Source organism: Caretta caretta, chromosome 10 (assembly GCF_965140235.1).
Source record: "Caretta caretta isolate rCarCar2 chromosome 10, rCarCar1.hap1, whole genome shotgun sequence".
NCBI classification, from domain to species: domain Eukaryota; kingdom Metazoa; phylum Chordata; order Testudines; family Cheloniidae; genus Caretta; species Caretta caretta.
Genome location: NC_134215.1, coordinates 79,165,815 through 79,180,428, shown reverse-complemented (window position 1 = coordinate 79,180,428; position 14,614 = coordinate 79,165,815). Strand labels below are relative to the sequence as shown.

At 37.6% G+C, this 14,614-nt stretch overlaps 1 protein-coding gene across 3 annotated transcripts in view; it reads left to right on the top strand.

Moving 5' to 3' along the window:
• Window positions 1-14,588, top strand: part of DENND4A (DENN domain containing 4A) — a 98,811-nt gene extending 84,223 nt beyond the window's left edge. For 2 of the 3 annotated variants that reach the window (XM_048866668.2, XM_048866665.2), the window contains 11 exons: window positions 100-316; window positions 2,090-2,184; window positions 4,305-4,480; window positions 4,579-4,725; window positions 5,306-5,516; window positions 5,791-6,045; window positions 6,874-6,991; window positions 7,134-7,160; window positions 7,727-7,889; window positions 8,906-8,970; window positions 9,667-14,588. In XM_048866668.2, coding sequence (XP_048722625.1) covers window positions 100-316; window positions 2,090-2,184; window positions 4,305-4,480; window positions 4,579-4,725; window positions 5,306-5,516; window positions 5,791-6,045; window positions 6,874-6,991; window positions 7,134-7,160; window positions 7,727-7,889; window positions 8,906-8,970; window positions 9,667-9,803 — 1,611 coding nt within the window. In that variant the 3' untranslated portion in view covers window positions 9,804-14,588. The remainder of the gene's footprint in view (window positions 1-99; window positions 317-2,089; window positions 2,185-4,304; window positions 4,481-4,578; window positions 4,726-5,305; window positions 5,517-5,790; window positions 6,046-6,873; window positions 6,992-7,133; window positions 7,161-7,726; window positions 7,890-8,905; window positions 8,971-9,666) is intronic. The other variant, XM_048866667.2, reaches the window with a different exon arrangement.
• Window positions 14,589-14,614: the final 26 nt, after the last annotated feature.

Here is a 14,614-nt window from a genome sequence, read left to right as displayed (position 1 = left end):
ATAATAAAATAAAAATAATATTTTTATCTTTCAGAAATGTTTCCATTTGCCTTTAATTTTCTGAGCATAGAAAATGACAATATCACTGTTTCTTTGTAGGATCAAAATTCAGACCGAGCAAGTGTTTCATCTCTTGGAGTTCTGGATTCAGAATCTACCTCTCTAACTGATGAAGATGTCTGCAATGACTTTGAAGGTAGTTCTCCTCCTCAAGAGAACAATGACACCTCAGTAATGAAGGGAATTGGTCTAAGTAGGACAAGCCTAGAAAGTTCAGCTTCTCATGATGGCTCATCCAAGCAATTCTATCACTGTGGTAAGAGGTTTTTTTATATTTTCATTAAATTTGCAATTACTTGCTCAAAACTATAATGTTGAACGCTGTGGCCTCTTTTCATAATTTTAGTTCATAATTTGGGATCACAGTAGATAGATTAGCCTTTTTTGTGAGGGGAAGCAAATGTATGCAAACTACTACCACACTGCATGCATGTCCCCACCAATGTGTGTTCTTATTACTAGCTCCTTGGGAAAGGGACCATCTTTTTGTTCCGTGTTTACACAGCCCCTAGTACAATGGGGTTCTGATCCAAGACTGAGGAGTACAAGTGGTGGTGGTGATGATGATGATGATATTCTCATGAACCTCTTTATATTCCACCTTACTGTTCCTGGAGTTGATCTTGTATGGCCCCAATTTCTTCAGTGGCTAATAGACAACTGCTCTTTTCTGCTAAGAGAGGATTATATAACCTGCAAATGTCTTTTACAAGGCTTGCTTTTTGGTATCTCATTTTATTGATCCTGGCTTTTTTATTTTTGTTCTTAATAGTAATAATAAAAATCCTTAATAAAAGTAACATTGTGTTTCCATGTGGAGAACAAGACAGGTATTTTACTGAATTGTCTCTAATCTTTAGAGGAGATTAAATGGGTTTTTTTGTGTAACATACATATTTCCGCATAAATGTCATGACAGAGAATCCCATTTTAACTACAACCAGAGTGAGAGGAAGCATGGTTTAGTGAGGAAAGTATGGGACTGGGAGTCAGGAGTGCTGGGTTCTCTTTGGGGCTGTGCCATAGACTGTCTGATGTTGAACAAGTCATTTAGTATCACCATTTTTTTTCCTGCAAAAGACAAATTCCATTCATTTAACCCCTTCTGATGAGAAATGTCTGTCTCTTTCTGGACAGCAGACCGTAGGAAAACTTCAAATATCTTTCACGGAGCCCTGCTGCTGGTCTCACAGGAATGGACCTAGGGGACAGAATTTCATTTTGCTGCTGGAGTGGTGGTGTGTGAATATGGGGCAAGGAGGGGACTGGAGCATGGAAGGGAAATGGGTTTAGAGCAGGAATTAATTTTTTGTTTAAGAGGTAAAGAGTTCAGCACCATAACTGTTTGAGTAGAGTCTTTGCATGGATGACAGGCATACTGAGGCTGCAGGACGTGAAAGCTGCACGGCATACTCGTAGGGTTATTTGCGTTCTATTAGGGGCGACCGTGCTGGGCTTTCTTAGTAAGAATTGAAAGAAACTGGAGTTAGACCAAAACAATTTAAACCTCTTCCCACTCTACCACTTTCCTGTATGTGCACATGCAGGTACGCACACATAAGTTGTCATTAGTAATCGTCAAGTTCTCCCTTAGTGAATTATCAGGGTGTTTGTTTGGTGTGAGAGAGATTTTAACCACCTTGTACTTCACTTTTCCCATCTGCAATGGTGGTTCTGTCTAGCTGCTTCCATAGCAGCATCTTCCATCCCTCCTTAGCTTTGATTCATGCAGGAACCACTAGAACCTGTTCCTAGCTATTAACATGTTCCTTTCACAGAATCTACATATACTGGGTTTCCATGCTTGGCAGCTCACTGTTATCCCTGTGTTGGCAGCAGCCTCAGGCCCTGTCTTAGCAACTCACTCTGTTCCAAGGCATCTCCAGCATGATAACTGACCTGCTGTAGCTCCCTAAATATACTTTACTGTGTAAAGTCACTTGGTCAAAGACCAATGTAGATTCTACTGTAAATTTATATTCTGTAGTAACAAATACTTTTTTTTTATTTGCTTATCATCAATTAATAGGTTCCCTTTCAAAGTTCCCCTTGCCTGACAAATCAGAGTTGATGTCTTCTTGCAGCACAAGCAGCACCAGTATGTTTCAGAACTATGCTATGGAGGTATAGTATGATGTGTCTTGCTATAGCATCTTAATTTGGATAGAAAAGAAACAACTTTTCTTCATGTATTTCTTAGACATATTCCAAATAAAGACAAAAGAACATATTACAAGTAAAGACGAAATGCCACTTTAAACTCAGTTAAAACTCCAAGTTAAAGACTCCGTATAGTAGAAATCAGTAAATAGGTAAATGCTTTCAATAACAGAGGTTGAAATCCTGCTCTAAAAATGTCTTGATTATTCTTGCAATCCCTTAGTTTAGAATAAGGCTGGGATTTTCAAAGGATCTGGAGGAAATTAGTTGCCATGGGATTTGGGCATCTAAAAGCAACAGTAACACATCTTAAACAACTCTGTCAATTTAAAAAATATACTTTGTTTTTAAATGGTAACTGTGTGATTAATTTTAGTTTCTTCCTTGGGTCTTTGTCCACACAGAACCTGCTATGGGAGTGTATGCCCCATGCACGTGAGTCTGGAACCTTTTAGCCAGCAGTGCCTGTTGGGACTGCACACGCATCCTTCACACCCTCGCACCTCCTATAGGGAGGGTATGAAAGGCGAAGCAGCCCCAAGGACCATTCAGTTCCTTCTCGCTGCCCAGGGTAGTTTGTTGCCACCCTCCACCCAGTGTCTTAAGATTTCCTACTCATTCACACCTCCTCCCTCTTGAGTTAGGGCATGCTCTACTGGGCTCAGTTGACATCTGTAGCTTGTCTAGGGGAGACCTTATTTCTCAGATCTGTGGGATGACTACTTGGAATTTAGTTCATATATTTACCAGACACTGCTCCATTGTGGCAGCTTCTAGATCTATTTGGCAGGGCTGTCCTAAAGTTGTTCTTTAGATAGGACTCCTGTCACCCACCTCTCTGAGAGGTAACTGTTAGTCAATCACTTACCGTGCAATCTTTGTGGACAAATGCTCAAAGAAGATGGTTATTTCCCTTACAGTAACTGGAGTTCTTTGAGAGGCTTTTAGTTTATGCAGATCTCACAAGCCACCCACCCTCCTTCCTCACTGATACGGGTCCTTTATTTGGATTTCTCTATTAGTGAAGGAACTGAGTGGTAATTAAGGCTGCTGCACCATTTATACTTCGGGGCACAAGGATGTGCAGAGAGCATGTGCAGCCCCCACAGACACTGCTGGCTAAAATGTTCCAGGTTTGCACAGGTGGGGCGCACACACCTACAGTAGGATCCATGTGGCCAACAGTCCCTTTAGTAACTGGAGTTCTTTGAGATAAGTAACTTCTCTTTATTGATACTGAAAGAATATTTAAGATGTGATTTATTTTTATCTCTAATGCTGTTTATGTACTTTTTTGCATTTTATTTAATTTGGACAATGAAAATAGACTACCTGTAGTTACTTTTCTGTATTCAGTTAGGTTTTAGTTCTCATGTACTAGCCATCTTTACAGAGGAGTGTTTAAATTCAAGCAGTTATTTATTTTGTTGTTTAGTTAAAATAATTTGTCTACTATTAGGGTGTTTGGGTTTTTGGTTTGGTTAATAAATCCTACATTTTAGGTCTAAACAACTTACAATGTCCCTTGAGCAAACTGATAACAAAGCCCACATTATTATTCTAGACACATCAGTGTTTGTAAGGTTTGAGCTATCCTGGTAGACCAGTAAGAAGGGAAGCCAACCAATTCAGCTACAATGTATTTGTGTACTGCATGAGCAAATTAATTCAGGCCTTAATCTGTTTACATTACAATAGATCTGAGTCTTCACAAACTCATTCTTGTAGGTAATTAATTTCTCTGAGATATATCATTCATTCCATCATTCACTTCTGTTTCACCCTATGACACTGATGGGTCCATGGAAGCATCGACTGAACACTAAAGTACTTTGGCTTGAAGCTTAATATTGATGTATTGAAGCCAAAAAGTTCAATCTTGAGTGCTTAAAGTTCTATATCTAGGTACCTAAAGTTCGGTACCTTTAGGTACCTAGATATAGATTTAGGCACTAAGCTTTTCGGCACCTAAGCATGAACATTTTGGCCTTAGTCTGTTCTCGTCTGTGCATTTTCTTTGTAACAAAGAGCAAAGAAGTTCTGAAGCCCCTAGAGAACTCCTCTTACTTAAGTACTATATACAGGTACTCATCTCAAGCTGTTCGCGATGTCGAACTTGTGACTGTCTGGTTCATGATGAAGAAATCATGGCAGGATGGACTGCAGATGATTCAAATCTCAATACCACATGTCCCTTCTGTGGCAACCTATTTCTGCCTTTTTTGAATATTGAAATCCGAGATCTGCGGCGACCTGGGAGGTAATTTGTTATATGATTTCTCACTCAAGGTTTTATATGCTCAAATTTTAATTTTTTAAGAGTTTCTTACATCACATTAACACTTCATTTCCTCATAGGTACTTTCTGAAGTCCAGTCCATCTACAGAGAATATGCAGCTTCCATCACCTTTTTCAAATCAGACAGGAAAGTCCTGTATCTCTACTCCCACATCATGTCTTGCTACATCTGTAATGCCTGTTCAAGATGATTTTAATTCAAAATGGTAAATGTGCATTTTCTATTGACTGATACTTCACCTGAAATAATTCGGTGGCATGTGTAAGTTCATAACTAATGGAAATAAATTTCATTACAAAGTGATTAAAATGTGAAAAGATAGAAGAAAAGTCTGTTTAACATGAGGACCTCCTTACTGTTCCTTACTGCCCCGTGTGAGTTGGACATTTGGCAGGTTTGCTGTGTTAACTGTTTCCAGTCCCTCCCTATAGGAGAAAGTCACATCCATAATGCTGCAACATTGGCTGTAGTCCCTGATGGGGCCCATGTCCATCATGGTTTTCTCATAGCATGCTGCTGTACAACATGCCTATTTCTTCTTGTGGTGTTTCTGTTCTTTGCGAGGAGTGTCTCTTTTCCCTGTGACATGGACAGTGTGGTTGCCTGGTCGGCGTTTGAGGTGCTACTTTGGGCCTGGGGTTCAGTCATAATGAGGGTCGAGAGCCAATGAATAGTGGTCCAGTTAGGTTTTTGTTTTACATCTTTGCTTATTTAACACCCAGTATGTATGAACACTAAAAGAAAAATGTGAAAGCTGGTCTTGTTTGTAACCATATGTTTTTCAGCAAATCTAAACAACAGGACAACTCTTGTGCCAGAAGTATCCAAATCCCTTCAGGAAGAAGACAAAATATTGCTGGGTCAGAATGTCCAAGTCACGCTGTAGCGAGAAGTGTCAGTACTTATGGTCCACTGGAAGAGGATGAGAAGGGAAGCTGGAAGCTCAGCCATATTGTGCCCACTGGCAGCCTGCCAACCACTTTGCAAGGCACAACGGTGTGTAGTGGTTTGTTTATAATTTAAGCAACAGTGTTTTAAATATGCAGTAGAATTCAGCATGCAGAATAGTATTAATGTCAGCTGAAATCACCTTCCCAAGTCACAAGCAGTAATAGATCTCATGATTTTAATTTGAACTAAAATTAATTTCAGTGTGTAGACTTTGGTATTCCTGGAAGGGAACAATTAACAGTCACAAGATTTTTTTTATTTTTTTTTATAAAGAGAGCTACATTTCATATGATTTATTTTCTTCCTTTTTGTACAATAGGAGTCTTTGGGACTAGAATGGCGTTTATGTAGTCCTGACCCCATCACTGTTCCTTACCTAAGTCCTCTAGTGGTATGGAAAGAGCTTGAAAGCTTGCTTGAAAATGAAGGGGATCGTGTGATAACAGTGGCAGATTTTGTAGACCATCATCCTATCGTGTTTTGGAATCTGGTGTGGTATTTCAGGCGTCTGGACTTGCCCAGTAACTTACCAGGACTAATACTTTCTTCTGAGCACTGTAATAAAAACTCAAAGGTATGGAAAAAGATAGGGCAGTATTGAATTCTGAGGACTTGAATGGTTTCAGAGGAACAGCCGTGTTAGTCTGTATTCGCAAAAAGAAAAGGAGTACTTGTGGCACCTTAGAGACTAACCAATTTATTTGAGCATGAGCTTTCGTGAGCTGAGCTGTAGCTCACGAAAGCTCATGCTCAAATAAATTGGTTAGTCTCTAAGGTGCCACAAGTACTCCTTTTCTTTTTGAGGACTTGAATGTTTGTCTTTCAGTGATTGATCTGATTCTACAGTCCGTATGTAGAAGTAGCTCTTGTGCTAGTGCTTACAACTAACTGGACCCAATCCTCAGCTAGTGTAAATTGTTATAGCTCCATTTACTTTAATTGGCCCAGTGTATTTCCATTCCTTAACTCTTGAACTTAGACCCAGTGCTGCCTGTGCTGGGTGTAGTACGCGACTGGTGGCAGCCTCAATGAAGTTTAGTGTGCTACTCTAACTACAAGGGACTTCACAACTAAAATTTTTGCCTTTATTATTTCATGGCAGAAAAAAAGGAGCTGAATGGAATGGGGGGTGTAGGTGTTTGTTTGTGGAAAGATGAGGAGGAGAAGAAACCCTTTAGGCCTTGTTGCAGAGCCCTGGGCTTTCATCATTACCAGGATCCAGACTATAATGGGAAATAGTGGTTTTGCTATGAACAACCCAGTTTACAGTGGCTTAGGTTAAAGCTGTTATCCTCTGACCTACTGGTCTGATGTATATCAGTTAAACTGGGAAAGTCAGCTATTACAACAGTCATACACTCTCTCTGTATTCAAAGGCTTCTGTATTAATCTTCCAATTCAGATTCCACGAAACTGCATGTCAGAGGACAGTAAATATGTTCTCATTCAGATGCTGTGGGACAATATGAAGTTGCATCAGGATCCAGGACAGCCCCTATATATTCTGTGGAATGCACAGAGTAAGTTGTCTATTTAAAAACCAAAGTAGCTTTGATTTTCAGCAACTAAAGAACATATTTTGAAAAGAGATCTTTTTTCATTTTAGTTATCCTGTACAGATATACAACTGATTTTTTGATCAAACCACTTTTTGTCTTGCAGGTCAAAATCGTACTCTTTTGTTTGAGAGTGAGTGTTATGTTTGTTGCTGCTATTGCTAACTTTTTTGTGATATTTATTTATTTATTGGGGGGGGGGGTGTTTTACAAGTAGATTTTAGCTTCCAGCATACTGCTTCAACAAGTTTTGTTTTCCAGTATAAGTAGGCCACCATTTCTTGTCAGTGTTTTCTTTATGAGAGAGAGAGAGAGAGAGAGTGAGGAATAGTAGGATTGTGCTTGGTGATTCACAAAACTTATACATTAGTTTGTACAAAACATTTCAATAAATCCATCCATTTAGCCTCTTGTTTTAGAATTTTTGTTTTTTACTAAGTATTTAATTGCTACTAAAAGACCTGCAAATGGTCAGTAGGCCCATTTATGGCTGTTTATTTGTGCTTGTCTCATATATTCCTGTTCTCTTTCTTTACCCTGATGCTGTTCTGACTTGACGCTTGTTTTCTTTATTATTATTTTTGATAATGTATTGCGTGTATCCACATTTTTATAGCCTTCCATTGTTTTTGGTTTTCTCATACCATACTGCTGTCCAAAAAGCATATTTCTTCTTATGGTGTTTCTGTTCTTTGGCAGCCCAAAAGTATCCAGTGGTCCATTTATTGCAAAAAGATGATGACTCCTTTAACCAGGAGCTCTTGAGAAGCATGGTGAAAAGTATTAAGATGAATGATGTCTATGGACCAATGAGTCAAATCTTAGAGCGATTGAACAAATGGCCACAGATTAAAAGACAGAGGTAGGAATACTCATGTATCAAATTGAAGCAGGCTTTTGCAATGAGCATGGTATCGCAGTATGAACAGTGTGTTCAGAGGTTTACAACCTTTCAAGGTGTTCAGCAATGTTTTCCCAAGAGTACCTACTAAATCTGGTCAGTGTTTTTTAAAAATTATTATGCAAAAGCTTTATTTTAAAAATACTTCGGTTTTTTTTATTTCATTCCAAATTTTCCAGGAAGTTGTTGGTTGGTTGGGTTTTGGTTTTTTTGTTAGTTTGTTTTTGTTTGGAGTGGCAGTTGGTTTTTTTGGGCGGGGCGGGGTTTGGACAAAATTCAAGAATTTTTATTTTCCTTTTGGGGTGGGTTTTTCCTCACTTTTTTTTATTTCCTTCCTTCCTTCCCTCCCATTTTTTGTCCTCATAAAGTATATAGGAGTAGGAGTCTCAAGAAGGGAGAAAAATGTTACTTAATTTCACATTTTAAACTTTTTTCCTTCACTTTTCCAGTGGGAAAAGGTAAAAAAGTGAGAGAAAAGGAGAAGGGGGGGGAAAGAAATGAGATTTTGTTTTATTTAGAAAAAATGTCGACATATCTAAAGAATCAAAATGTTTCCATGGAAAATCTTTAATTCTCTCAAAAAAATCACTTTTCAGAAAGAAGTTTGTAACAAAACTTTTTTTTATCTTCTCTAATATCTTTTATCACTAGTATATTTTGTGTCTGTCCCATATGTGCATGTTCCAGTTAGGGCCTGATCCAGACTCCACTGACTTCATTGGGAGTTGGATCAGGCCCTTAGCCTATAAACTCCTAGATAAAGGGACCTTGTCATTTTCCATGTTGGAGCACCAAACACAGTATAGGGGCTCAACAAATAATGATTTTCAAGGTGGCATTTTTTTCAGCAATGTGTTAAAATAAGTACTGTTTGTTTACTTATGTTTTGGCCTGATTTTGAATTGTCTGTAGTATTGATTTCAAATGGTACCATCTTTCAGAATTAAAAGTAATGACTTTTTTTTTTACATTTTTAGGAGCCTCTATAGAGAAATATTATTTCTTTCACTTGTTGCTCTAGGAAGAGAGAACATTGATATAGGTAAGTTATAAACTGTATTTAGGTATATGTAGATTAACCGTTTATACAAACCATTATTTCAGCTTTCAAGAAAAAAAATCTCTTTTGGTATATTTGAATGTGCGCAATGTTCATGAAAATTGCTGATAATATGCTTTCCTAGTATGTGTCTTTTAAAAAATAAATAAATAAATAAAGTACTGTTAGAAGGACTCTTCAGCTGTTTCATGAAAATAGGCACAACTATACTATTGGCATAGGGTTGCCACCTGTCCAGGTTTTATCTGGACAGTCCAGTTTCTGGCTTCCATGTCTGGGTGTGATTTAGGGTTGCCAGGTGCCTGGTTTTCTACCAGAAAGTCCAGTCAAAAAGGGGACCTGGCAACTCTAAATAGTACCCAAACCAAAAGTCTGGTTACCACGGGGCATGGGGAAGCACTGGGTCATTAACCCCTGCCAGCCCCTACTCAGCTGGTGCCGCCTCCTACCTGCAGGCAGGCTCCTTGAGAGGAGGCAGCAAGTGATAGGGGGTGAGGAGGAAAAAGAAAGAGCGATGGGACGGGGAGGAGCGAGCGATAGGGCAAGGCCTTGGGGGAAGGGGCGGAGCAGGGGCGGGGCCTAAGGGATCTGGTTACCAGCAACTAGAAAGGTGGTAACCCTATTTTAGCATCTATATAAGTATGGTACAATACGTAGATTTTCTTTTTATTTCTGCAGATGCTTTTGACAGAGAATACAAAATGGCCTATGATCGTCTCACAGCTAATCAGGTGAAGAGCACTCACAACTGCGATAGACCACCAAGTACTGGAGTGATGGAATGCCGAAAGATTTTTGGAGAACCATATCTTTAATATATATATATTTATTTTAATGAATTGTATACATCTGTAAAGTCACAAAGAACATCTTGGTCTTCAGTGTTTGAAAACATATTTACAAATGTACTGTGTCAGACTGGGAAAAATTGGGCCCATGTACAGTTACAAAAATGGACAATGAGCAAAGAAGAGGCCAAATATTACTTTCCTCTCCTTGCTTCTCCCTGCAAATCATTTTGTGGAGTAGGGGGACTCTAAACTAAATCAGTTCTCTAACGGGGGACAACATTTTACAGTCCTTTAAAGAAAACGTGGGAGAGGCAGACAAAAATGATGCACTGAAACTAGCAAGAGTGAAGTAAATTCTGCAAATCTGTTTACATAGAATATTCAAAATGTTACGAAGAGCGTACAAAGTTGTATTATACATATTTTAAATTGTTTATAGTAAGTTCATATTTTTTTAATCTTTTTAATTACTCTAGTGAATTTTAAATGAATTTATTGCATAAGTAATACAGTGCTCATTTTTTTCTGCTATTTATAGTACCTGGTCCAATTAGGTTTTGAAAATATAATTTGTTTTTGAAGTGGTCTATAATTTCATCACTGTCCTAGGTAACATTCTGGGGCCAGTATTTCTCTTACACACACACACAGAATTATATACTACCACTGCAATTAGATGAAAAGTATGGCAAACTTGTGTAAAAGTATGGTTATTAACACTCTGTTGACTCTGTACAGTATCTTAATTTCTGTAGAAGTCCCCCACAAAATTCTGTAATACATTGAAGGATCCCACAATTTACTTTAAGGAGATCCAATGCTTTTTAGCTGTTGGCATTCACTAATTTAATATATCTATGGATATAGATTACAAGATGTATAGCAAATAGCTTACAAAAATAGTTCCACATAAAATGTATAGTGTACAGTCCTGTATATGGAGGTGTAGGTATCTTTGTAAATTCCCTAAACATGGCACTTAGTTCATCCTGGTCCAAAGCTACACTTTTTTTTTTTAAATGAGAAAATGGATATGGCAAATATACTACATGAAATATACAGGAAATGGAATCCGTTGGGATATGCTATATGTCAGAAGGTATATTTGGATTGGCTGATCTTATGTTTCACAGGCAACACAGTAACTTTGGCTCTGTAAGGAAAATATCTCCACCTTGGAGTCATGACTTCTGGCTCATGGTTTGAAGTTCTAGAAATTTCAGAAAATGTTACACACTCATTCACAGCAGCTACACACCAGAAAGTGGGTTTTATGTATAAAGTATCAAAGGTTCTATGTGCAAGTTTTTTCCTACCACCCTGCAGCATTGGAGGTGGAGAAGACACTTTCAATCTTTGGGAGACAGGTTTGGGTTTGCCTGCCTGCAGATATCCCTCAACCTTTCTCATTTCCAAGAGCAAGCCTACCATGATATTTACCTAGGTGGAAAGGATAAATATACCTTTTTGTGGGAGTTTTCTGCATTGCTCCAGACACTCACATCTGCCATCTTGTCAGAGTTAACGAGGGGCAGTGAGGACTCTATCCTGTTTCCACTGCAGTAAATTGAAAAATTCTCTTGACTTCATTATTATTATTATTATTTTATTTTATTATTGAATGGAAATATGATTAGACCTTTAGAGGGTAATTTCAAAGCACCTACCAATCCCCCTTCAAAAGAATAAGGGGATGCTGCCCTAAGCAGAAGGTTTTAAAATGTCAAGAGCTACAGTTTACTCTTAATGTTACATGCGAAATACATCTTGACCCACGTTTGGTCTTTTTGGATCAGCTTTCATTGAATAATACCTCTTTTCTAAGATGCTGCTAATCATGTAGCTATTTTTTTCTTTAGGGGGAGATAGCAACATTACATTTACCACCAGTTTTCACATGCTTAATTATTTTAAAAATGTGTGATGCTTTATTTTGTAGTGCCCACATTTTCTGAAAAGTATTCCTCACTGATGTTGTAACACTACCATATTAATCATCAGTTACAATACATGATAAATACACTGCCAACATGTTCAGCTCAGTCTTCAGAACAAGCGTGCAGAATACATGATCATTACTTTTGAACTTACTCATTGTAAGTACCTAGTAACATGTATGCATGCTCTGCTGTAGCTACATTGTATTTACCAAGTAGAAGTTACCTTCAGTAGTTGCCATGTATGTAAATAACTACCTGCATATTTGTGCTGTGTATAATGCAGTGTTATACCACTTTCTGTAAACCCTATTTCCAACTCCAGTTACTACTACTTGATAATCACCATTTTATAGTACCTAATAACCATGAAGGAGAAGAAGCTGTTTCTCCAGAGCGGTCATTGGTGTTACAGAGGTACTTGGAAAGCCATGAGGCAGGCTTCGTGTTTTAGATTGAGCGGTTAGCCTGTACTGGCACAAGTATCTGAGCCTGGTCTCCAAACCAAGTCTCATTTGATAGTGCATTGCACTGCAACTATGCACTTGAGCTAGCACGGAATATCAACATATTTAATACATAGCCCAATCCTTTAGCCCAGCTTGCTTAGGACTGCTTTCTACCACCTTAATTGTAGAAGACCAAACAAGTTTGCCAGCTTATGCAGGTATGAAAAGTCCCTTCAGTATTGTATTGAAAGCACATAATGTACCATAAAAATATTGTGTGTGTGTCTCATTATTTCAGGCAAGCAATTTTAGCATGCCCTTGCCCTCTTAAGACTGCACTTCTAAAAGGTTGCTGATGTTTAGTTGTGCTTGCTTTACATTAATATATCATGTAGTTTTTATTTATCAAATTAAATCATTATACACTTAACTTTTAAATACTCCTTTTGCAAAACCTGTTGTAAGTCAGTCAGCTGTAGAAACATTATAACATAAGAATGGCCATACTGGGTTAGACCAATGGTCCATCTAGCCAAGTATGTTGTCTTCCAACAGATGCTTCAAAAGGAATAAATAGAAGAGGGCAATTATCAAGTGATCCATCCCCTGTCATTCAGTCCCAGTTTATGGCAGTCAAAGACTTGGGGACATCCAGTGCATGGGATTGCTTCCCTGACCATCTTAGCCATTGATGGACCTATTAGCCATCTTCCATGAACTTATCTGATTCTTTTTTTTAGCCCAGTTATAGTTTTAACTTTTGGCCATCACAATATACCCTGGCAACAAGTTGACTGTGTGTTGTGTGAAGAAGTACTTCCTTTTGTTTGTTTTCAACCTGCTGTCTATTAATTTCATTAGATGACCCCCGGTTCTTGTGTTTTATGTGAAGGGGTAAATAACACTTCCTTATTCATTTTCTCCACCCCATTCATGATTTTACAGCCCTCTATCAGATCCCCCTTAGTCGTCTCTTTTTTCCCCAACCTGAAGAGTCCCAGAGTTTTTCATCTTTCCTCCTATGGAAGCTGTTCCCTACCCTTAACCATTTTTGTTCCCCTTCTGTTTTTTCTTTTCCATTTCTAATATATCTTTTTGAGCTGGGATGACCAGAACTGCACGCCGTATTCAAAGTGTGGGCATATCATGGATTTATATAGTGGCATTATGATATTTTTATCTTCTCTATCCCTTTCCTAATGGTTCCTAACATTTAGTTTTTTCAGCTGCTTCTCACATTGAATAGATGTTTTTAGAAAATGATCCATGTTGACTCCAAGATCTCTTTCTTGAGTGATAATGGCTAATTTAGACCCCATCATTTTGTATGTATAGTTGGAATTATGTTTTCCAATGCACTACTTCGCATTTATCAACATTGAATTTCATCTGCCATTTTGTTCCCAGTCACCCAGTTTTATGAGATTCCTTTGTAACTCTTCACAGTCTGCTTTGGACTTGACTATCTTGAGTAATTTTGTATCATCTACAAACCTTGCCACCTCATTATTTATCCCTTTTTCCAGATAATTTCTCAGATATTTTATATTTCTCAAACTGATACATTTTTAGATGAATGAGAAATTCTCCTCATTCAGATGGTTATAATGTGGTGGTCAGAATGCAGGTCCTGAAGGTGGAAAGTTTCTAAGCATCATACAATCCAATATTGAAATAATTTTCAGCCTTCACTGACCCTTATTAAAAAAGCATTTTGATTGTTTTCAGTATTGCGAGGATGAATATGTTTTCTAGTACTTCTGGAATATATTTTCAATTTTAAAAATTGTAAAATATTATGTGTACTATATAGTGCTTCTTTCCATTAACTTTAAATAAGTGTTTTACATTTTAGTGCAATATATATACCATGCTTTTCTCTTGTTCGACCATAGCAGCAGAGGGGAAAAGTACTGTTAGGGATGGAATAATGAGATGCTATTAGAAGTGGAAGTTTTTTTCAGTGACTGTTAAATACTGCCCATTGCCATTAGGTTTGCTCTTGGTACAGTTATGATAAAATGATTTATTAAATTTCCACGGACAAATGAAATAATTTCTAGCCCGACGAAAGAAAGGAACAATTTCTGCATGCAAAATCTTTGTATAACAAATGGAAGGTACAAATTTTAATTTCAGACAGGGGGTATTTCTAGATATTATAATATTCTCACCTGGATTTTAAAATGGTACTTTGTTAGTCTGCAAACAGCACTTTTTAAATGAATGGTTGTAGATTTGTAAATATGTAACATTTAAATTTTATTTACCAAAAAGAACATCAGTTTGTTGGATGTTTATTTTGTTTTGTAATTCATTTAAAATATATAGGTCACTGTTCACAATGATAAACCTTTTTGTCTCATCCACAAGAATAAAAGTTCAAAGTTTTACAAGTAAATAAAAAGCTAAAGTTCTCAGGATGGTTATGCTCATTTAAATTTTATTA